This window comes from Chinchilla lanigera, unplaced genomic scaffold (assembly GCF_000276665.1).
Source record: "Chinchilla lanigera isolate Chin_1 unplaced genomic scaffold, ChiLan1.0 scaffold00160, whole genome shotgun sequence".
Taxonomy (NCBI): Eukaryota; Metazoa; Chordata; class Mammalia; order Rodentia; family Chinchillidae; genus Chinchilla; species Chinchilla lanigera.
In genome coordinates, this window is record NW_004955561.1 from 192,576 (window position 1) to 214,441 (window position 21,866).

Genomic DNA, 21,866 nt, shown 5'->3' on the forward strand with positions numbered 1-21,866 from the left:
GCAACCTGGTGGTGGGCTCAGGGTCAGGAGTAGGTACAGAAATGGAAATCGGCCATCCAGACTAAACAACCCGCCTCTCAGCTGCTCACAGTGAGATGTGGTCCAGGCCTGCATCTCCCTTAACCTCTCCCCAACCCAGGAACTACCCAGGTATATCTCTGTTTATTAAAAAAAAAAAAAGCCAAATCAAATAGTTGTCTGTGAATCCATGAATATTCACACAATCACCAGTCATACTGATGTGGAAGCGGCACATGGACTCCAGACCTTGTCCATTCTACTCTTAGAAGTGCCTTTCAATGTTTGAAAATTAATAAACCACAAACTACCTTATACTCATAATGATCTACGCTTTTCTAAGAAAAGCAATTTTAAACTATGTTGACTTTCTAAAAATTAGAAGTATTTCCCATGAGGTAAATGAAGCAAAAATATTGTTCTTAAGGGAACAAGACGCATATGGCAAAGCCAGCAAATCTGTACTGCATACCTACTTAAACTGAGCCATTCTTGTGCAGAAAGCGAATCTGTGGCTACAGCTTTTGGCAGAGCAAACACTCATTTATGCCCCTCTTGTGTGTTCCCAGAACTCACCACATTTCTTCCTGGAATGTCCCTGGGTTTTGCAGACTCCTGAAGCCACTAGTGGTCCTGCACTAGCCTTGCCTCAGGTCTCTCCCTAGGCTCACAGCTGGTTTATCTCATGTATTTCTTGTCTCCAAAGTTTTAAAAGCAGTGGGTCAGCCTGGTCACAGATGGGAACCTCCAAAACTGTTGCACAAAGCAGTAGTTTAGATGAGGTCTGTAGGCCAGCTTTCTACTTCAAAGCTCCAGCCTCTTGGTCAACATGCAGTTCCCTGGACCCCACACCATACCTACTGTGCTGAGATCTTGACTGGAGGTTGGTGCTTGAGAATCTGCATTCACAGTGACTGTGGTGATCACACACTGTGTCACTGGAGAAAGACTGCTTTGAAGTATGCATTTGGGGTGTCTGGCTGCAGTCACAGATTTAGAACAGTAGGAGAGTCACAGATAAGGGAGCAAAGGGGAGGTAAAAATCAGTAAAATGCATGGTTTAGCTGTTAGAGATCTATTACTGAGTCCTGCAACCACACTAGGTTTTATACTCCTCTTTGACCTGTGCACAAGGAGGTTGTGTAGTAGCTTTAGGCACACAGCCCAGAGCCAGGATTTCAGTACACAACAAGCCAAGTCCAGAGCCTTCACTCTAACTAGTAAAGTAGAAGGAACATTGCCTGCCTTCTGGGGGTGGATGGTCTCATTAAGAGGGTGAGCTCCATTATACCAGAAAGAGATAAGGAAAAGGGCATGGCCAAAGAGTACAGTGCTGCTTGTTTCCCCGGGGAGCAATGAGTGGAAGGAGAAATTAAACACATCAGCTGCAGAACCAGTGACAAGAGCCCCAGGAGGGCACAGGGCACAGGAACCAATCACTGTATGTTACTGTGGCCATTGCACGGCTTTCTCAGCTTGCTGCCTTCCTGCCTGCAAAGGATACAGAGAAGAGGTGCAGAAGTAGCACTTTCAGCAGGTGTGGTGGCACATGCCCATAATCTCAGCACTTGGAAGGCTAAGTCAGGAGGATCATGAGTTTGAGGCCAGCCTGTACTACTACACGGCAAGACACTGTTCAAAACAAACAAAAAAAAAAAACAGAAAAGTAGCAACTTTTCATTGGTGATAGAGGTGAACTGATAATCATTACCATATTTATAAGTCAGAGAACAAAGTAAAATGATCTTTTTTTCATATTCTGAAAGAAGTATATCAACTTTGTCTTGCCAATGCCATCCAGAGTGTTTGGGGCATAAGCGATAGTATAACACTAATGGTTGTTGGCAAGAAGCGATATGGCCAGTGACTCAGGCTGAGGGAGGCAACGCGCTTGCCTAGCATGTGAGGCCCCAGGTTCCATCCCCAGCATTACCAAAGAGGAGTTCTTCTTCCTACAGCATGAACATGGGCTCTGGCAATGATCAGAGAATGGCACCTGGAGTTAGAAGACTCATTTTAAATCACATACTCCTACACACGCACACACATACACACACGCAGAGAGAGAGAGAGAGAGAGAGAGAAAACAGCATTCAAATAAATTTTAATAAATACACATAGGAAAAATTCTGGGTGGTTAAATACAAGTCAGTATCAAGCCATTGCCATGGCCAATGAGGCAGAACTCTTTAAATGCTTTTTTCAATAGCTAAGCACATACACTGTAAGGAGCACATATCCTGTGTGCACATGACCAACTCTGAGACAGACACACTTGCGTGGCACTGTCACTGTTACCAAGATGGAGATTCACAACCTATATTGTATACACAACTAGAAAGTGCCTATTTTCCTTTATGCTCCTTCTTTTCATCTGTATTTTCTTATTTGTGACAATGGACAGGTATTGCTTTTGAAATTTGCAAACAAATATTAAGTTTCAAAATTGACGACAGTAGTTGCAGTTGCTAATAACACTGAAAGACTGCTTGCATTGTGCACTTTGAGTGGGTGCTTCAGAGCCCCACCCATGTGATCCTGTCCTCTCCCCACCAGGGCCTGCAGTACATGGAGCTCATCCCCAAGGAGCGGCAGCCAGTGACGGGAACCGAGGGGGCCTATTACCGCCGCCGCCAGCTCATGCACCAGCTCCCCATCTACGACCAGGACCCCTCGCGCTGCCGTGGACTTTCAGACAATGAGCTGAAAGTAATGGAAGAGTTTGTCAAGCAATATAAAAGTGAGGCCCTCGGGGTGGGCGAAGTGGCCCTGCCAGGGCAGGGCGGCTTGCCCAAGGAGGAAGGGAAGAACCAGGACAAGCCAGAGGGCACAGAGACCACAGCACCCACCGCCAATGGCAGCCTCAGTGACCCAGCCAAGGAAGTGGAATACGTGAGTGTCCTCTGTGTCTCTGGTGTGGCTGAAACGGCCTGGGCCTGGGGCTGCATGCATTGTCAGGGCCCTGTGTCAGGCCACCGTGGTAGTGCGCTGACTCATGCATTCATGCATTCAGCAGGTATTCGTTCACGCTCTGTGCTAGGCACTGAGTCTGGACAGTAAGGTCGCTGCCTTGAAAGGCTCACTGTCCAGTGGAGGACATGGAGGAGCACCCTGTGACTGCTCAGAGCAAGGGCAGCTAATGACATTTGGGGTTAAGTGCAGAATTCAAGAAGGTGCTGAGTGAGGAGCCAGCTGCAGCACAAGGCATCTGCACCTGTAGGCTTTGAGGGGACGATGTGCTCTCCACTAAAGAGGTACACATGTGCAAAAATGACCTAAGTTTATGAGAGCATGGTGCTATCAGAGGAGTTGAAACTGTCCTGTGTGAGTGACAGCGTGGTTGGGGAAGTGGAGGACTCAAGGCCAGAGAGGCCAGCAGGGGAGTTTCCTGGAAAGCCAGGCTGTCTGTCCATTCGTCACTCAAATGCTGGTTAGTTTGCATTATCAGCTGAGCCCCAGGAAGTCAAACAAGCCGAGAATACTGTCCCCACATTGGAGAAAGCTGTTGACTTGGGACTTTAAGGGTCATTCAGGCGTGGTATCAGAGGTGGCACATGATCCAGCTGTGCTTTGGAGAGTTCCTCTAAAGACAGTGTGGAGAATGTGCTGGTGGGGGTGTCTTAGCTTTCCTGTGGCTGGAACAAAATACCCGGCACCCACAGTTTAAAGGAGGAGAGGTTTATTTGTCTCACAGTTTCAGAGGCTTCAGTCCATGGTCATCTGCTTTCAAGGCAGAAGCATCATGAGGAAGGGCCTGAGGTTCATCCAAACAGCAAAGTTAGAGCACCAGAAAGACATATCCCCCAAAGACATGTCCCCAGGGACCCACCTCTAGCATCGTCCCACCTCCTAACAGCACATACAGCCTTGGACAATCCTCTGATGAGTACAGCACCCCAAGATCTCATCACCTCTCCAGAATTAATCCAGTCACACTGACGATTAAGGTGCCTATCACAGGCAGTGAGCCACTGGGGCCCAATTTGAGAAAGCACAGAAAAGCTACTGTTGAGAGCTGAAAGCCTCACAGACTGTTATGTCCTACTCTCCCAAGGGCTAGCCAAGCTGGTACATATGTGCTCATGCTCACCACCTTTGGAGCTCCCAGGGTCCTTCTCCCTTTTTTTCTCCCCACCCATCAGCCAAGTGGCCTCATTGGCCACTACTTGACATTCAGAGGTAAAAGACTCAATGAACAGGTCCTCCAGCAAGAAACTTGCCTCACCACTGAGCTAGACAACCCAGGGAAATGTCAGCCCAAGACTGCTGCTACCATGGGAGAGAGCTGGTTCAGAGCTCCCCACGTGTCTTCTGTCCACAGCTATATCTTGCCAGCAGCCCGGGACTGCCATCCTGGAATTAGGGCCTCACACAGTGAGCTGCAGATTCTAAAATCAAATTTATTTTCTGCTGATTTGGTGGTGATATTTAAAAGACCCATTTCTCAGGATAAATACGTCTCCTGAGGACTTAAAAGGAGATTGGATATAGTTACCATATTTTATAAAATGGGCCCTCCTGCCCCACCCCTATCCTATCCTCTATCTGACCTCAGATAGCTGCCTCTCCTTAAAGCAGAAATTCTGGAGAATTCCAATTTCTGGAAGGAAATTTCATGACATGGCTGTGACTTTCCAAACTGCCATTTCCAAGAGATGCTGATCTGAGAATATGCAGAACTGGGGCAAAAGTGGCCTGAGATCTTGGTATCTGTTTACATTAACTTTAGGAAGTTCTTGTCACACTTCAGAGGTATTTAAAAACAATACTCAACAGTGAGGGGCGGATCCCCCAGCCAGAAAATAAGCAGGGCATGGGAAGGAAAGTCCTGGTTGGGCTGGGTTAAGCTGGCTCTGGAATAGAAACTTCTTACTTGCCATAGCCTCGATGTTAACTCTATAACTAATTACGTAATTAATGAATTTGTCTGTCACTTGGATGGGAGGTCTCATTCAGCTCTATATCTGCAGCAGGTGCCACAGATAGAGGTAGTAGGCACCCAGTGGATCGGTGATCTGTGATTGAGTCAGTGAACATTTGAACTAAACTGGACCCTCACAGTTGGGGACAACGTGGATGGCCATTTTCCCTAGGAAGATAGGCAGATTCCATTCCCACCCTGATTAAGCATTTGCTGGATGCCAAGCACTATGCTTACACTGTCAGAGTCTTTGTTTAATTCACACTGTTGCCTGGTAAGGTGAACTTTCCCAAACCCACTTACCAGTGAGGTTCTGGGATTAAGACATAATAGGTAACTTTGCCAGGTCCCATTGTTTCCAGGCCTGTGTGTTGCTGAGTTAGAACACCTTGACTGGGACCTTTTATTTAAGCCCCTGCTTATCTTCTACAAGCAATAAAGTGGATCATGATGCAGGCAGCTAGGTAGCCCAACAGGCCTTAAACTATGTCACCCCAGTAGCCCACAGTCAGGTGTGGGAGGCGCCTGGGCACACTATGCTTTCTCTGCCTCACCCCATGAGCAGCTACACAATGTGGCCATGTGTCCTGGCTGTCCTGAGTTTATCTCAATCCTCATAAAAGGGCAGCATTGAGCCAGGCAGCAGGTAGGAAGCCTGATTGAAGGGCGATAAACTTTGCAAGAAATAGGCCTTTAACTTGAGATTACAGGTGGGTAGAAGGAATTGTTGGATTTGGCCTGATATCTCCAGATCAAAGAGATTTATGGTGGTAGGGGCAGGGAGGGGAGATAAAGGGCATAAAGAAGACATGTGACACATTCCTGAACTGTATTGGTAACACCTGGCGAATTCTTGTCATCATAATGGTCAATGCAGTTGTGGTCGGCACCACAGCTTGATGAGTGTTGCTCTGAACCCAATACTGAAGTCAACACAGATACAAAGTTTGCAACCACCTTAACAGTGTGACAAGGTTGTGCGTGCCCAGGCTGCTGGGTCTCAAAACTGGAATTTAAATCAGGATCTTCCAGATTTAGTGTTCCCCAAAGCTTATTCCTGGGAGACTTAGCTGACCTCATGCCACAGCAGGGTTACTTGGCCATGTAGTGCTGGAAGACTGTCAAGAGGATGAACTGTAGGGATTTCTCCACAGTAGGACCTCTCAGAGCCTTTGTAAGGAGCATGTGGTGCTACCTAAAATCACCAAGCCAGCCTTCCCCTAAAGGAGAGGGCAGGACCAAGAATCTGCTCCCCTGACAGTCCCCAGGTGGCATGTGTGCTGATCTAGGCCACACTTTGAGGTTCCCTGCTAAAGAGTGTTAGAAATTACTTGTAAGCTCAGCAAAGATATCACCACTTTAGTAAAGAAGGAGTGTCCAGGGGGTAACATGGACATTTTCTAAATTTATTTGGCCTCTTGGCTCTCTCTGTCTCTGTCTCTGTCTCTGTCTCTGTCTCTGTGTCTGTCTTGTCTCTCTGTTTTTCTCTGTCTGTGTCTCTTTCTGTCTGTCTGTGGACTCACCTCAAAGGAGCCCCATGTGAGAGTGTTGCACAGCACTCTTACAGTCCCTTGCCTTGTCCATGGGGAGTTGTAAAGACACAAGCTGTACCCCCACTCTGCCAGTCCTGCCTTTGCAGACCCTCAATTTTAGCCCGTATTCTCCATGCAGCTGTGAGCCCCTGGGCTTCCATCCACTGGCTTGTCAGCCTCTAAAGGTGGTGTCCATCCTCTGGAACCTCAGGAGGGGCTCAGAGTCCAGTAATGGCAGAGGTGTTCTAGTGAGTCCTCCCTAAGGCTCCATCAGAGTGTCCCTGTGGAAAGTATTATCTCAGCCAGAGGAGCATCACTGCCAAAGCCTGTTCTGAAATGCCTGTGTGGAGTTCCCACTGAGGGGCTGTTTGGAGGGGCCCCAGGTCATAACAGGCAAGCTGAGCAGAATAGCTGGGCTGAACACAGCAGGCAGGTCTGAGTTCTGCACCCACAGTCAATCTGCAGACAGAACAGAGAGCTGACCTTAGACAGAGCACGTCTGTCCACTAGAGCAGTGAACCCAAGAACTGTGGCTCCCACACCTGCCTCAGAGCCATCCTCCGAAGGTGCCATGCTTTGGGACAGGTGCGTGTGTGTGGGTGTGCGCGTGTGTGTGTGTGTGTGTGTGTGTGTGTGTGTGTGAGAAGTGCCTGTGGCCAGCACACATGTGGAGTAAGCCCTCTGCAGGAGGAAATGCCACGGCATAAACACCTGTCTGGATGCCCGTTCATCACCTGGTCCCCACAGAAGTCTGCCTTTTAAACCCACGAAGCTGGATAAAAGCCCAGGAATACTTAGCCCCGCTCTCTGCCTGCTTGCCCCACTGTACTCTGTGTGGACAGGAGACAAGAGGCAACTGTTCTGTCTCTTGAAATCTTTGTGAAAACCATAAGAGGGGCTGCCATATCCATTGCACTGACGAGGAGCCCAAGGCATAGTCAGGGGAACCAGCTGCTGCCGAGCAGTGGGCTCGGACCCTGTCTCAGCCCCCTGCCTTGTCTGTGTAGTGAAGGTGAGCAGTCCTGAGAGGAGGCTGAACAGTCAGTCCCACCATGGCAGGGTGAGTGCGTGTGTGTGGGTGTGTGTGTGTGTGTGTGTGTGTGTGTGTGTGTGTGTATGTGTGTGTTGATGTTTGCTAGGGAGAATTGCAGTGTTTCAGGTCCCTCACAGCCCAGCCCACTGGGGAATGTGACACAGGGAGGCTGTACACAAAGAAAGCGTTTCGTGGCCTACCCCAGGTCTAGCCTAGCTGGCCTCTCGTGGGTCTTGGAAGCATCAAAGGACTCTGTGGCCGTGGAGCTGCCAGCTCCAGCACTGTGGACTGTTTCAGAGTCTGGTCAAAATCCTACCACCACCACCGAAGCCCTCTGTGGCCGCCTCTCCCACCTGGATGTAATCTGTGGGTGCCTGTGCTGTGTGGGCAACATTCTACGTGTTCTTGTTGTTAGCAGTTCCACCAGGCCATTTCCTATATTCAGAGGGAAGACTGGATGTTTTCTTGGAAATTAAATATACAGATTTCCTGGGCATGGTATTTTGCCCAGGAATTTCCGCCCTTTCCAAACTTGTAACTGAAGAAAGGAGAGAAAGCCAAAACATCGCATTTAATGCACTCTGCTCTTTCCTGTTCACTGTTCCTGCCAGCAGCCTGCCCCGCCGCCTTCCCCTTTCTGACACCACCCTTCTTAGGCCAAGTGATTGCCCTGAAAAGTATCTGGTGCAGGAGACACATCTCAGGAAGGGAGGTGGTCCCTGCAGTCACGAGCATGCATTCTTAAGGCACCTGGTTGTACACCACGACACCAGAGCAGTCTGGATGCTGTTGCTCCATCTCCCCACAGAAAGGCAAAGGGGGGCAGGAAGCCTTAGTCCCCACCCTTCCACCACAGGCCTGCCTCTCAGATGGAAAATTACGGCAGCTGGCAGCTCAGCCCAGCTCCAGCCCCAAGAGGGACATACTTGTGGGCAAGGGACTTCCAAGTCTTTGTCCAAGCAGATGTTTGGCTTGTGGGCTGTGCAAGATGGCTGGCCAGCTTTTCTACAATTTCAACTTGTAGATTTGAAATCACCCTATCTCTTAGGTGAGCCACTTCTTTCTGAACTGGAGGGCAGGAGGGTAAGAGGCACAGAAGCAAATTTGTGGACAGACCCTTAACCAGCGGCATCCCTGGTCCTCTCACCTCCCCTGTGTCAGGTACCTATGGGGCCGGGCTTGGAGCAACCTGCAAGATCCCCATGGTTACCAGACTTTGCAGCACTCACCCCCTCTTTCTTTCTAGTGGAGGTATTTTATGACATCTAAAAGTCTTTTTCCCAAAGAAAATTCCCTTTATCCCACAAAAGTACCATAAATACTTTTCCATGTTGCCATGTGACCTTCATGTGCACTTCTTCTTTCTTCTTTCATGTGAGCTGCATAGTATCCCATTGACTAAAATAGAGATTGGCAGACTTTTCCAAAAAGGAGAGGTGGTGAGTATTTAAGGCTTTGCAGGCTCCATGGTCTCTGTCACTCTACTCAGCCCACCTGCCCTCCCAATGCTAGCACTGCTGCCAGCCGTATCTAAACAGGTGACTATGGCCCTGACCCAACAAAACTTTATTTGCAAAAACAGGTGGTGGGCTGGATTTGGCCTAAGGATGGATGCAGTTTGTTGATTCTTAAACTAGAAGAATCATTTAAATAACTTTAGCTTTTAATGACTTTGATTTGATCTTACATTATAGTTTAATCAGTGATGGTGATGTTATGATTTAGGTCAAGCATGAACCCCACTGCTCTCCATGCTCAAGGTGGTGGAAGGTTATCGGGTCGGGCGGTGCCACAGCTAACCATGATGTTAGCGGGGAGGACCTGGTCTGAATACGAGGTCACCAGCCATGAGCTCGAGGGCGTGTCTCCCTCCCCAGCTCCTATCTCCCTCTCTTTTTACTGACTTTCCTCCACTGGGGCCTTGCTTTCTGCTTCCTGGCCACCATGGTGTAAGCAGCTTTTCATTCACTGGGCCCCTCTGCCATTGCTGTTTCCGCCTGGGAGCCAGCTGCCCATGGAGCACCTTTCCTCCTGTAAGGTGTGAGTGTCAAGTTATTTGTCTCGGAGACTGAGGCAGACGTGGTGATGGTGTTGATGCGGATCATAGTAATGATGATATTGGTGATGGTGATGCTTAGTGATGATGTCATCTGCATTCATACTGCTAAGGTTGTGTCAGCCCCTGTGCTAGAAATTTTGTTTGTCATGTTACTTAATTCTACGAATTATAAAGTGTATTATCTCCCTTTTTACAGACAAGGAAATCAAGATGCTCTTAGCAAAATTAAACTATGTTTTCAAATTTTAGGTTACAGCCCATCAGTGTGTACTACACCACTTTAGTGGATTATAACCAGATTTCCTTTTTAGAAAATTGCAAGAAAAAAAGTTCCAGAGGTAGCATGGGAAATGTTTGCTGTAGAGGGGAGTATGCTGTTAAAGGGAGTGTATATGTGTGCATGTGTTAGATTAGGATATAAAATGTATTTCCTACTGTGAGACACAGAAGCAAAACTTTCAAAAAACATTGATCGTCTGGCTGGAGGAGTGGTGAAGCCGGAACTAGAGCCCAACCCAGTGTCATCCCAAACCCCACACACACTGCACATGACAGAAGTTCCCCCGACAGAGCGCCCTTAGAGCTCTAGACGTTGTAAGAGCCACTGCTTGGAGGGAAATGGTCAGAGAATGAGCCATTGTAGACTTCCTTGCTCAGCTGTAAACAGCAGAATTCTTTCATTAGGAACCATTCCTGGAGCCTCTGCTTATCAAAGCCAGATCGAGAATAAACCTAGACTGATACTGTCTTTACAGGTACAGCATTTATGAAACCTCCCCAGCTTCATCTCCCCACTTCATAGCAAGCAAGGGAAACTCAGTTAGAAATGCCTGGCATATTATCCCGCTTGGCAGGGGGTCCCAAACTGATGACCTGACTGAGAAGCAATGTAGGGGGTGGGGTTAGTTAACAGTAGTGACCACCATGTACCCCATGTGAGGCATTTCCTATGAGTGAGAGTCCATCATGTGCTGCAGATGAGAAAACTGAGGCTTCCCTTGGGTAATATCTCCCAGAGCCTCAACGGTGATAAGTCACTGTGGTTTTGATCTACAGTATCTTCCCAAAATTCTGTATGTGTTCAGAGATGGAGCTTTCAGAAGGTGAAAGGAGCTCTAACTTCATCAGTGATTCTACATATTCATGAGATCACAATCTGATAGCCTTAGGAGGTGATGTGAATTTAGAAGGTGGGGCCTCGCTGGAAGGAGTGGATCATGGCACACAACCTTGGGACTGTATCTGGACTCCAGCCACTTATTCTCTGACCCTTTCCCTCCATCTTTGCCTTCTGGGCACCATGAGGTAAGCAGCTTTCCTCCCCTAAACCCATGCACCATGCTGTTTCTGCTCACCACGAACCTAGCCAGTGAAGCCAAGTGACCATAGACTACAACCTCTGAAACCATGAGCCAAAGTCAGTCTTTTCTCATTCGAATTGATTTTATCAGGTGTTTCTATCACGGTGACACAGAGCTGACTATCACACAAAGCTGCGGTACCAGCCACATTCCAGAGGCCTTGGCCCTGATCACAGCACACCCAGCCTGCTTCTTCTGCACCATCAGGGGCCTCAGGAAGACTGCCAAGTGGGGAGCAGAGCTTACTAGAGCTAAGGACACAGAAATGATACTTTGCCAGAAAAGAAAAAAAGAGGGAATAAACTTGGACACATGAAGCTGCAAAGCAAAGATGGTGAATAATCACCATAAGAGGAAATGGAGAGATGCTGTTTATCAATAAATTGTTGAATATTTGTGTTGGAAGGAACTCAGTGCCTGAATTCAAGGCCCCTGTGTTAATATTTACTATATTGTAATAGTGAGCTTTTCACAAGGCACTCTGGGTTTAGACTGGTAGGCCTCTGGATAAGAGGCTTCCAGAAGAAAACAACATGATTGAGATGGAATTTCTGGCAAGCCCGAGGCAGAGATTACTGCTGGTGCACAGGGCTCTCTGTATCTGTAGAACCCTTTCTGCAGGCCAGCATGGCTTAGTCCTCAGAGACAGTTTGTAAGCCCCAGCTTTGGCCACTCTCCCAACCCTGTTGTGGCCTGAAACTCTCGGTGTTTTGATTAGTTCAGTACAGAAGCCTTAGTAATTCTGTGTGTCCACATTTAATGTCCCTGTTCCCTGATGCTGCACAGTGGCTTCATTGGACATCTGTTTTGCACATGAGTCAGGAATTTGGGCTGCGCTCAGGGAAAAGCTGATTTGTCTGTGCAGCATCACCTGGGGGCTGGGATGGTGTGAAGCCTGCCCACTCCAAGGGTAAGATTGGCATGGATGCCAGGAAGATAGATGCGCACGACAGAGTGGGACCCATGGGGTCCCCTGGACCCTCCTTCAGTCTCCACATGGCTGCTCCATGTGATTGCCCTGGCATGCAGCATCAGGGTAGTAGGACTTCTTCCCTGTCTGCTCTAGGTTCCTCAGGGTGTGGAATGAAAAAACTCAAAGGAAAGGTGTACAGATGGTCCCTGACTTACAGTGGCTTTTCTTAAGATTTTTCATCTCTACAATGGTGCAAAAAATGCTATGCATTCCAGGAGAAACTGAATTTCAAATGTAGGCGTTTTCCTGGGTCAGCCAAGGGCATAGTTCTCCTTCATGAGTTGGGTGGCAGCCAGTAACCACAGCTCCTAGTCAGTCATGGGAGTGGACAGCCAGTGCCCCACCGTGTGCCATGGTACTGAGCTAGGGCACTCCACAAGAGAGCAGTATCCAAGGCATTTCCAACTTGCCATGCTTTTGATGGGTTTATGGACCCTGTTTTAAGTCAAGAAGCATCTTGGTGGCTTTCTGACCACGTAGGAGTCGTAACCTCACTCCTGCCATGCGCTGTCCTATAGAATCAAATCATATTCAAAGGAAAGTAATTAAGCTCCGTGTTGGTAGGAAGAGTCCTCAAGGATTTGCCAACATGATTTGAAAACATCACAATTGAGGGAACCCCACTCCCTGCTGGGGCTTAGCTCTGGAGGCAGATGAATGTAATCTGTGCACAGCTCGCTCAGGGCAGGTATTTACATATCACCCAGGTCCCAGGCACAGAAAATTCCTGCTCTTTCATTTCAGGCCTTTTAATAAGAATTGTGGGACTGGCCCCAAACCAGCACTGGTACAGGGAGGAGCTTCCTGTTTCTTCTCCCCTGAGAAGTGGTCTGCACCTCCTCTCCCCAGGGGGGAAGAGTCTGTGAACACAGTTATACGGCAAAAGCGGGAGATGCTCTTCTGAGAATTCAGACTTGAGAGACTCAGGGTGCAAACAAGAGTCAACAGCTCTGTAAGAATGAATCACCCTTCTCTATGCCTTCCTGGCTGCCTCCTTAGTAGGACTGTGAGAATAGTCAAAGTTGAGCTTTCTCAAAACCAGCTCCGATTTAAACATTCCAGGAATCAAATGGGGGCATTGTGGTCACTGAGCCAATAGGTGGTGTCATTTATTCTGAGTCTGTGTACAAGTAAGTTTCTTTATTTTTAGCAATCACAGCAGCTTCAAAGCTTGGGCCCCGACTTCACCAGTCTCCCAGTTCCTCCTCTGGGAACTTGCCAACACAGGTGCCCCCGCCGTGGCGGGGAGGAGTCGTGGTATGTGTGAGGAGTGCTGCAGGGCTGAGGCGGGCTGCAGCCGAGCGCCTGTCCTAGAGGGTGCAAGTCAGAGGGCAAGGGCAGGCGCTCCAAGCCCAAGGCTGGGCGTCTTGGGTCCAGGGAAGTGCAGGTGGGGAACCCACTTGTGCAGCAGCTCAGGCCTGGCATGGAGAGAGAGGAAGGGGGAATGAAGCCCAGGAATGGGAGGGCTGAGCTCTGCCCGTCCGCATGTGCTATCAGGGAAGAAGCCCAGGCCTCTGGGCCTGCCTGCAACATGTCTTTGTCATCTCTGCACAGCAACTGAAACTCTCTGGTCCTTCCGTTGCTAGACTGTAAGGAGGACTGTGGTAGGGATAGCAGGTGGTTTTGCTAATCATTATCAGACCCTTCAAAAGTCCAGTAATTCTACCATCTCATTTATTTATTTATTTATTTTTGGTACCGGGAATTAAACTCAGGACCTTGTGCTTGCCAGGCAGGTGCTTGTGCCGCTGAGCTATATCCCCAGCTCTACCAGCTCATTTAATCCAGGCTGGCAACCTGGTGCTGTTGCTATCGTCAGTATCCCTGTTTGACAAGTGAAAAACCTGAGGCATATCTAGGTTACTTAGTGTGCCTGAAGTCACACAGCCATGGGACCAAGCAGCCTGATGCAGGAGCACCCCACTTGGTTGCCCATTAGGATTTAGAAACTGTATACCTGGGTACCAGGCTTGTGGTAGGAGGTGAATTAAGTTAGGCTGGGCATGCCACCCCGAGTTGCCAGCTTGTGCCTAGTAGCTGAGGGGTCACTCGGCTGCCAGACCCAGTACGACCTCAGATCCTTTATCCTTTCTGATGACAAAGAAATGGGCATGGGAAAAGCTCAGAGTCAAGAAGAGAACATTGTTTCTGAGATGGGTCCCAAAGGGCTTGCTACCTGACTCCTTCACAGAAATGAGCCAGCCATGGGACACAGGTCCAAGAGCCAGGCCGGAAGAGACATTCCTCAGGGAGAGACTTGGCACAGCACCTTCAGACCAAGGGGAAGGTTGAGACCAAGTTCCATGAAGCAAACCGTTCTCCCTGCACACCTGCAGCTCCAAACAGAACACTGTACTCCTGACCTCAAGAATTCACCATGGCTCGCCACTGCCTCCAGAGTTCCAACTCCCAACATGGATTCACACTGCAGTTGCTGAAGCTACCTTTCTGACCCCATCTCCCCCGCTCCCTTCTGTCTGGTGGGTGCTAGCCCCCATTCCCCAGACATGTCAAGGTACATTTATGTCCCTCTGTTTCCCCTACTTCCAAATCAGGCCGCATCTGACAGTGTAGAATGGGCTGCACTGATCCATCCTGGTGCGACCTGGCAGGGTGTAATCCATGGAGCGACAGTGAGTGCTTCTGTGTGGGAGGAAAGCAGCTGGAACTCTCATTCTATGAATATCAGCCAGACAAACAGAAAACTCAGTAGTACTCAAGTAGCCGTTACCAAATAGTTTACAGTTCCCAGCTCTTCTGATGGATGGATGCTGAGCCATCACTTACTGTTGGTTTAGATGTGATAGGTTCCAGGCATGTGGAGAGGAAGAAGAATCATACATAGGCAAGGAATGGTGCCATCCATCTTTGGTGGCAGCACCAAAGACCCAAATCTAGCCTGTTCTCAGAGGTTCCAGCAGGCAGCTAGGAGCCAGCTCAGAATTCTTCCCCACTGACCAGACTGATCTGTGTCCAGATGCCACCAAATAGCACCTGGACATTCGTCATCATTTGGGTTTTTTCTCCCTAATTTCCAGCATTTTGATTATTTCCTCTTAGTGTACAAGAGTATATTAAGTAATATGAAGTATATTAAGAGCATATTAAAGCATGTAAGTTAAGAATATTATTTCACTCTGTGTTAGCTCTTGGTTACTGTGACAAATGCCCAAGATAATGAACTATAAAGAGAGAAGTTTCACTTGGCTTGCAGTTTGTGAGGCTGCATCTGTGGTCACTTGTCCTCATCACTTTGGGCCTGTGGCAGCCCAGGACAGCATGGCCGAAGTTGCATGGAGCAGATCCACACACTCTATAGCAGCCAGGAAGCAGAATGGGAAGAAGGGACTAGCACTGCACAATGCCCTGCCTTCCACCAGGGCCTGTCTCTTACAGGTTCCACACCTCCCAATAGCAAGGGGGCTGGGGGCCGAGCTTCAACACACCGGCCTCGGGGGGACCCTCCAGATGTTGATGTCCCCATCTTTATATGGCAGATCCATCACTTTCTGTTTTGGTGCTTAGGAAGCTAAAATTACCATCTGCAGGTCAAGGTCAGCAAACAGTTCTGGAGAGGCTCAGGTGGTAAATATTTCAGGCATTGTGAGCCTAGAACCAAAACGGATGACCTCATATATGCATTTTATGTAAAAGAAAACAAAGCCAAGCATGGTGGCACACACATATAATCGAAGCACACAGGAGGCTAAAGCAAGAGGTAAGTTTGATCCTGACCTGAGCAACCAAGTGAATTAGCAGGACCCTGTCTCACAGTTTCAAAAGAAGAAAAAATTTAGAAGGTGCTGACGATGTAAATCAGTGAGCCTGGGTTCAACCCCCAGTACCATTAGAAAGAGTGAACAATTTCCATTAGATTTTTATTTGTAAAACTTAAAATATGATAAGTAAGCAGAATATTTCTTTTAAAAATCCTCCAGGTCTATTAATGAGAAAAAAATTGAATTCTTTGGGGAAGAAAACACTTCACAGGAGGCCGCAGACCTGAAAGCCACATTGACTTTGCTTTGAGGTCTAGCTCTAATCCTGGCCTTGCCTCCTGTACACTGTGTGCCAGTGAGCAAATTGTGGAGCTTTCTGAACCTCTTTGCCATTTCTAGGAGGGAAAATAATGGTTTCCGTAATATAGAAATAACTCTACTGGGAGAAGTAACTTGAATTTGTGTAAGGGATGTTAGTAATGAGTGTGCAGTCCTGAGCTCAGTGCTGTACACAGGTGCACCCAAAAGGCATGACAGCCCTCTCCTCAGTGGATTTTGAGGAGCAGAGAGGGACTCAGGAGCTCAAAAGATTTCATGGAATAACATTGTCAAGTTTCTGTCCTTTAGCAGGTGAAAACAGGCAAGTCATAAAGATGTGATGGATGAACAAAGGTATGAATGATTGAGTGTTCCAGAGTTCTCTCTGCTGCTGTCCAAAAACCAGCACTTTCTGATGGAAAAACCTCACACTCTCACACTCTAGTTCTCCTAGGCTTACTCTTCCTCCCCACAAAGTCATTATCAGAACTCAGGCTAAAGAGCAGCCCTAGTGACTCCTCCTGTGCCATGGTTTCTGAGCCAGCTGGTGGGAATATACCTGCAGACAAAACCCAGATGGGGAGAGGGCTGGAAGTAGCAGAGAGGCCCTTGGGGAATGCGCCCATTTCACATCCACAGCCAAAAATAATCGCAGTCAAAACTGGCTGAGTCCAGGAGTAAGTAGGTCATCAGTGGTTCCCAAAGTCCTGGGGGATCTGTGAGGTCAAAATTGTGAATGGGCCCTGAATAATTGATGTGGATACTCTGCCTTTAAGGAGATGGAGCTTGTGAGTGGCTTTCTCCCAGAGGACAGTATGGGGAAGGAAGGAAAGGGAGTTACTTTATAGTGGAGAGGCCTGACGAGCACTGCCTCAGCCACGGGCCGCCCCGCAGGGATGTGGGTCATGGTCAGTGTCCATGGTGAGGAGTCATGGGGGTAGCAAGTACCCTGATAGCACGCATTCCAAGAGCAGCTTGTCTGTGGGACTCTCCTCCCAGTGGAAGCATAATAACACCCACAGATTCCAACTGAGGGAATTACATGGAGTACCTGACAGCACTCCCCAAAAGTGTCAGGGATGCCAAAAATGAGGAAAATATGAGGAGCTGTCACCTCCACAAGGAGCCTAAGGAGACAGATAACTGTGTGTGACGTGGAATGCATGACTAGGGAGAGGACAGTAGGTAAACTCTAAGAAGGTCTGCACAAAGCTGGACACTACTTAATAACATCAATATTGGTTAATGAAACGTCAAAAATACCATGTTACTGTAACACATGAACAGAGAAAACTGTGGTATATGTGAATGTTCTCTGCAATTTTTGTAATTTTTCTATAAATCTAAAGCTATTCAAAAGTTAAAAGCTTATTAAAAATAATTGTGCCTGAGCAAAAGATCCATTGAAAGGACAAGGTGACAAATGGGTTTTATTATAACCAATCATGCAAAATTCATTTCTTATTATGAATGATTTTAGATTTCACATTGCATCTATCTTTGGAAAAGCTACCACTTGTGGAATATTCACAGTGATCTTGGAAGGCTATTCAAATACTCCTCTCTTCTTGTCCAACTATGTTTCAGTGTGAAGTCAGATATTTTTCATGTATTTCTGCCAATGACATAATGCAAAAAATGGAATGCAGAAGCAGTTATGAGAACCTATTGTCTTAAGGGAGTCATCAGAAAGACTTATAAAACTATAAAGCAGTTTTTTAAAAAGTTTTTTATTTTGTTTTTTGCCTGCCGGAATTTTTATAGGGAAAAGGTTGGATCTGTAAATCAGTTTGGGAGCAATTGCTGTCATGACAATATTGAACCTTCTGATCCGTGTACGTGGCAGCATCATGTCTCCATTTATTTCACTTGGCATTATTTTGTAGTTTTGTCACTACATTTTTAGTTTTAAAAAATGCAGTGTTTTTGGTTTCTTGGAGATTTTATTTGTTTATTTATTTATTTATTTTGGCATTGCAGGGATTGAACCTGGGGTCTCATGCATACTAGGCAAGTGCTCTACCACAGAACTACCCCTCAATCCCATTATTTTTAGGAATAAAATATTTGTGTTAACATGTTATATATGTTGTCATTATTAAGTGAATTAACAAATGTTTAAATTGTTCTCAGTTTTAGCTTCTCTTATAGTAAATAGCAGTGGCTATTACCCACATGAACAAAATCTTCTTGGGACTCTCCATAATGTTTGAGAATTTTGAGAATTCTCAATATTGAGAATATTTGAGAATAGTGAGATTTGAGAAACAGTGGAATAAATTAATAACTTTATTGAGGTCTCACAAACAACCAGTTAGGGAGACAACACCATTATCCTCCCTTGTAGGTGACAAAACAGGACCAGAGAGATGTGTTAACTTGCACAAGTCATGCAGGAAGCAGCGTAGCAGAGACAGGACTTGAACCCCTGTCCAAGGCACCCTACAAACTGACATCCGTGTGGTCTTCCCCTACCCTCTAGGTCTGCGAGTTCTGCAAGGGCGTGGCCCCCAATGACAGCCCCGTGGTCTATGCGGACAGGGCCGGCTACAACAAGCAGTGGCACCCGGCCTGCTTCGTGTGTGTGCGGTGCTCCGAGCCGCTGGTGGATCTCATCTACTTCTGGAAGGATGCTGCACCCTGGTGTGGCCGCCACTACTGCGAGAGCCTGCGGCCCCGGTGCTCCGGCTGTGATGAGGTGGGCAGGGCAGAGGTCAAGGTTGGGGAGTGGGAGTATTCATGATACTCCATAGGTTGGGAAACTGAAGCCCGCTTCCCTGGATGCCCTCAACCCCATCTTCCCATCTGCATAATGGGGCTGACACTGGTGCCCTGGCATGGTGTCTTAGTTACTTTTCTTGATGCTGAGACAAAATACCCAACACCTAAAATTAAGGAAGGAGAGGTTTATTTAGCTTACAGTTTGTGGAGGTTTCAGTCCATAATCAGCTGGCTCCAAAGCAGGGTGGCATGGCACAGGGGCAATAGTCCAAGGTGGCAGAAGACAGCAAAAGCAACAAGAGCAAAAATGGGGAAACAAGCCTCTTTTCCCTCCTTATACTGTATATCTGCAATCAGCCCACACCCACACCATCTCCGTGCCCTCCTCCTGCACAGGCTCAGGATGAACACAAAGTAAGGACCCCGCGCCTGCTCAGTCACACAGTTACCCTAAACACCCCAGAGGATAAGGGCGTGTCCCCGATGCCCCGGATGCAGAACTGCTGTTTCACTTAGTTAAGCTTCTAAACTCCTCAGATTGACACAGTGTAGCAACCATAGCACACGGGCTCTAGGGTGGGTTGGACACTGAGTGCTATCAACTTGGCCGTGGCACAGTGCCTGGCACTTAGCAAGTGCTCAGAGGGGCCCGGGGTGCACCAGACTCACCCCTGCAGTCATGTCCGTAGCCACGTAGTTACTAATGCCTGCGCCTTGGTGCAACTGCTTCTGTAGTGGGAACGAGACCACCCAGCCCAAGGAAGACCTGGTAGGGTAAGTGAGGGCCTTTGTGGACGAACAGGCGTGGCCCTGGCCTGCCCGAGTGACCAACAGATGGCAGCTACAGCTGGTCTCGCCGTGGTTAGCGTAATATATCATACGTGTAACTATGCAGCTTCCATGGAGCGCAGCGTAGTATTGCTGTGCAAGGGGTCCGATGCCTCATATGGGAGTGCATGGAAAGGAGCTCTAAATAGGTCGGTCCTACACAGTAGTAGGCCATGTTGCTGTGCGTCTGGAAGCAAAAGTTCATGTGGAGGTTAGAGATGTCTGCTCCACACTGACTGGAGGTCTGCCTTCTGCCACCTTCTCCGTGGCAGTCTCACAATACCTCTTCCCTAATGACTGTGAGATTCAGTGATATTGAGAAGGAAAAGGCCTGCTCATAACCTCATGATGGACGGGACCACAGCGTAGGTGCTGTCCAGATTCTCCATTATTTACTTAGGGTCAGTAATGAGCTCCATGCTTTGGGTGTCAGATGCCATGCATATCTCACAGTGCTCCTTTTGAGACGTAATAACATAATGTCCATTTTACACTGGAGAAAAAATGCAGTTTAGAAGGGCCAATGATAACTACGTAGAGCTGTCTTTGGGTCAGACGCTGTTCTAAGCATTTCATGTGCAGTAGCCCATCTTGCTCTCTTAAAACCCTGTGAGTGACAAGTATTTGTATCCCCATTTTACAGATGTGGAAACTGAGGCACAGAAAGGTTAAATTTGCCCAGAGTTATAAAGTTGACAAACACCTAGTGAAAACTCATAACCAATTCCTCTTGACTCTAAAATCAGAAGGCCTGTGTGACCAGTTTGCTATTCTGTTCTTCCTAAGCCTCTTGGTTCTCACTGTGTGAATATTCCAAAGTGTCACTTTATTCCAAGCCCAAGGACCCTCTATGTTCTTGCTCTTAAAGATTGGCCATCAATAGCTTACCTATCACTAAGCTGTCTTCACTGGATTATGTTATTCCATCTCAAAACAACTGGCCTTTGGAGTTTCCAAAAAAGCTATCACAGATACTAGAAAAATAAAACCTGCCTACACCAGAGGATTTTTTTTTTAATCTGAGAAGGTAAGATGCAACCATGACCTTCACCAAATTCTCTACTGATTGCCCCAAAGTTACGTCAGATTTTTTCATGGAGGCCTCTAAAGACCAAAATAAGAATGAGATGGGATGAGCCCCCATCCTGTGACTTGTATCTCGACCTATGGGCAGAAGTGGAGTCACTGCTTTTTCCTGCTCCCCCTTCTAGATCATATTTTCAGAGGACTACCAGCGTGTGGAAGACCTGGCCTGGCACCGGAAGCACTTTGTCTGTGAGGGTTGCGAGCAGTTGCTGAGTGGCCGGGCATACATTGTCACCAAGGGTCAGCTCCTGTGCCCCACCTGCAGCAAGTCCAAGCAGTCCTGAACGACTCCCCCCTGCAGAATCCATCGGTTGCCACCAAGAAGCTGTGGCATCCCAAGGGCTGATGTCACCACCAGCAAGCACCATCATCAGTGGTTTTTCCTGTGGGGATGTATACGTTCTAGGTTGAGTGGTGGTGGATCTTTGAGGGTCTGTAGTTGTAAAACCAGAAATGTTCTAAGAAGTCTTAGGATGAATTTCTTTTTGCTGTTATTTTTTCCTAACTACAATGAACTGAAGACACAAACAGCACCTACAAGGAAGCGCTAGGGAGAATTCCCCAGAATGCAATCCTGAGTGATCGGTCTCATAACCATAGGATGTGTGAGCTTTGTTGTAGACATGGGGACCTTTCCAGGAACAGGCTGGGACCCCAGCTGTCACCCATTGCCTCTTTTTCTCAAGTGGAAATTAAATTTTAAATAAACAACTTTTTTGGCATGATAAAATTATCAATAAAATTTTCTGAATTCCACGTGCACCTGTATTTAGTGACTTACACTGTGGATGTGACTTCCGCAACTCCCACTTGCCTATGATCCTGTTACGCAGGCCAGGGCTGGCGAGAAGCGTCCCTTCACCAGTGTCCCACGATTTCCACCAAGCATCCAGTTCTCCAGACAGAACCTCTCTGGGTCCCCGCTGCAGATGCTCCCAGGTCCCTGATGGAAATGTGTGTCCCTGCTCCATGGAACCCCAAAAAGCGGCCTCCCAGAACCTGTGAGCTTGTTTTAGCTGAGGGCCCGACTCAGCTGCCCTCAGAGCCAGACTAGCTGAGAGTGAGGCTCCCAAAGTGGGAGTGGGCGGAGTCAGGCTGCCAGACAAAGCTACTTCGGTCCCACCAGCAGCCACCACAGGCGATACCATAGCCAGTGTGCACAGATCTTCAAAAATAAAGACTATGAGAACTCTCCCAATTCTTAACTGTTGCCAACAGACCATTAAATGAGCTGCACAGAACATGTCACTAGGACAGATTTTCTCTCCCACTTCTGATCTGTCTGGGTATTTTCATC

The 21,866-nt window shown here is 47.7% G+C and overlaps 1 protein-coding gene across 2 annotated transcripts in view; it reads left to right on the forward strand.

The window, feature by feature from the left end:
- Window positions 1–21,329, forward strand: part of Lmcd1 (LIM and cysteine-rich domains 1) — a 62,590-nt gene extending 41,261 nt beyond the window's left edge. For both annotated transcript variants that reach the window (XM_005412996.2, XM_013509111.1), the window contains 3 exons: window positions 2,575–2,910; window positions 18,417–18,632; window positions 20,695–21,329. In XM_005412996.2, coding sequence (XP_005413053.1) covers window positions 2,575–2,910; window positions 18,417–18,632; window positions 20,695–20,853 — 711 coding nt within the window. In that variant the 3' untranslated portion in view covers window positions 20,854–21,329. The remainder of the gene's footprint in view (window positions 1–2,574; window positions 2,911–18,416; window positions 18,633–20,694) is intronic.
- The last annotated feature ends 537 nt before the right edge of the window (window positions 21,330–21,866 follow it).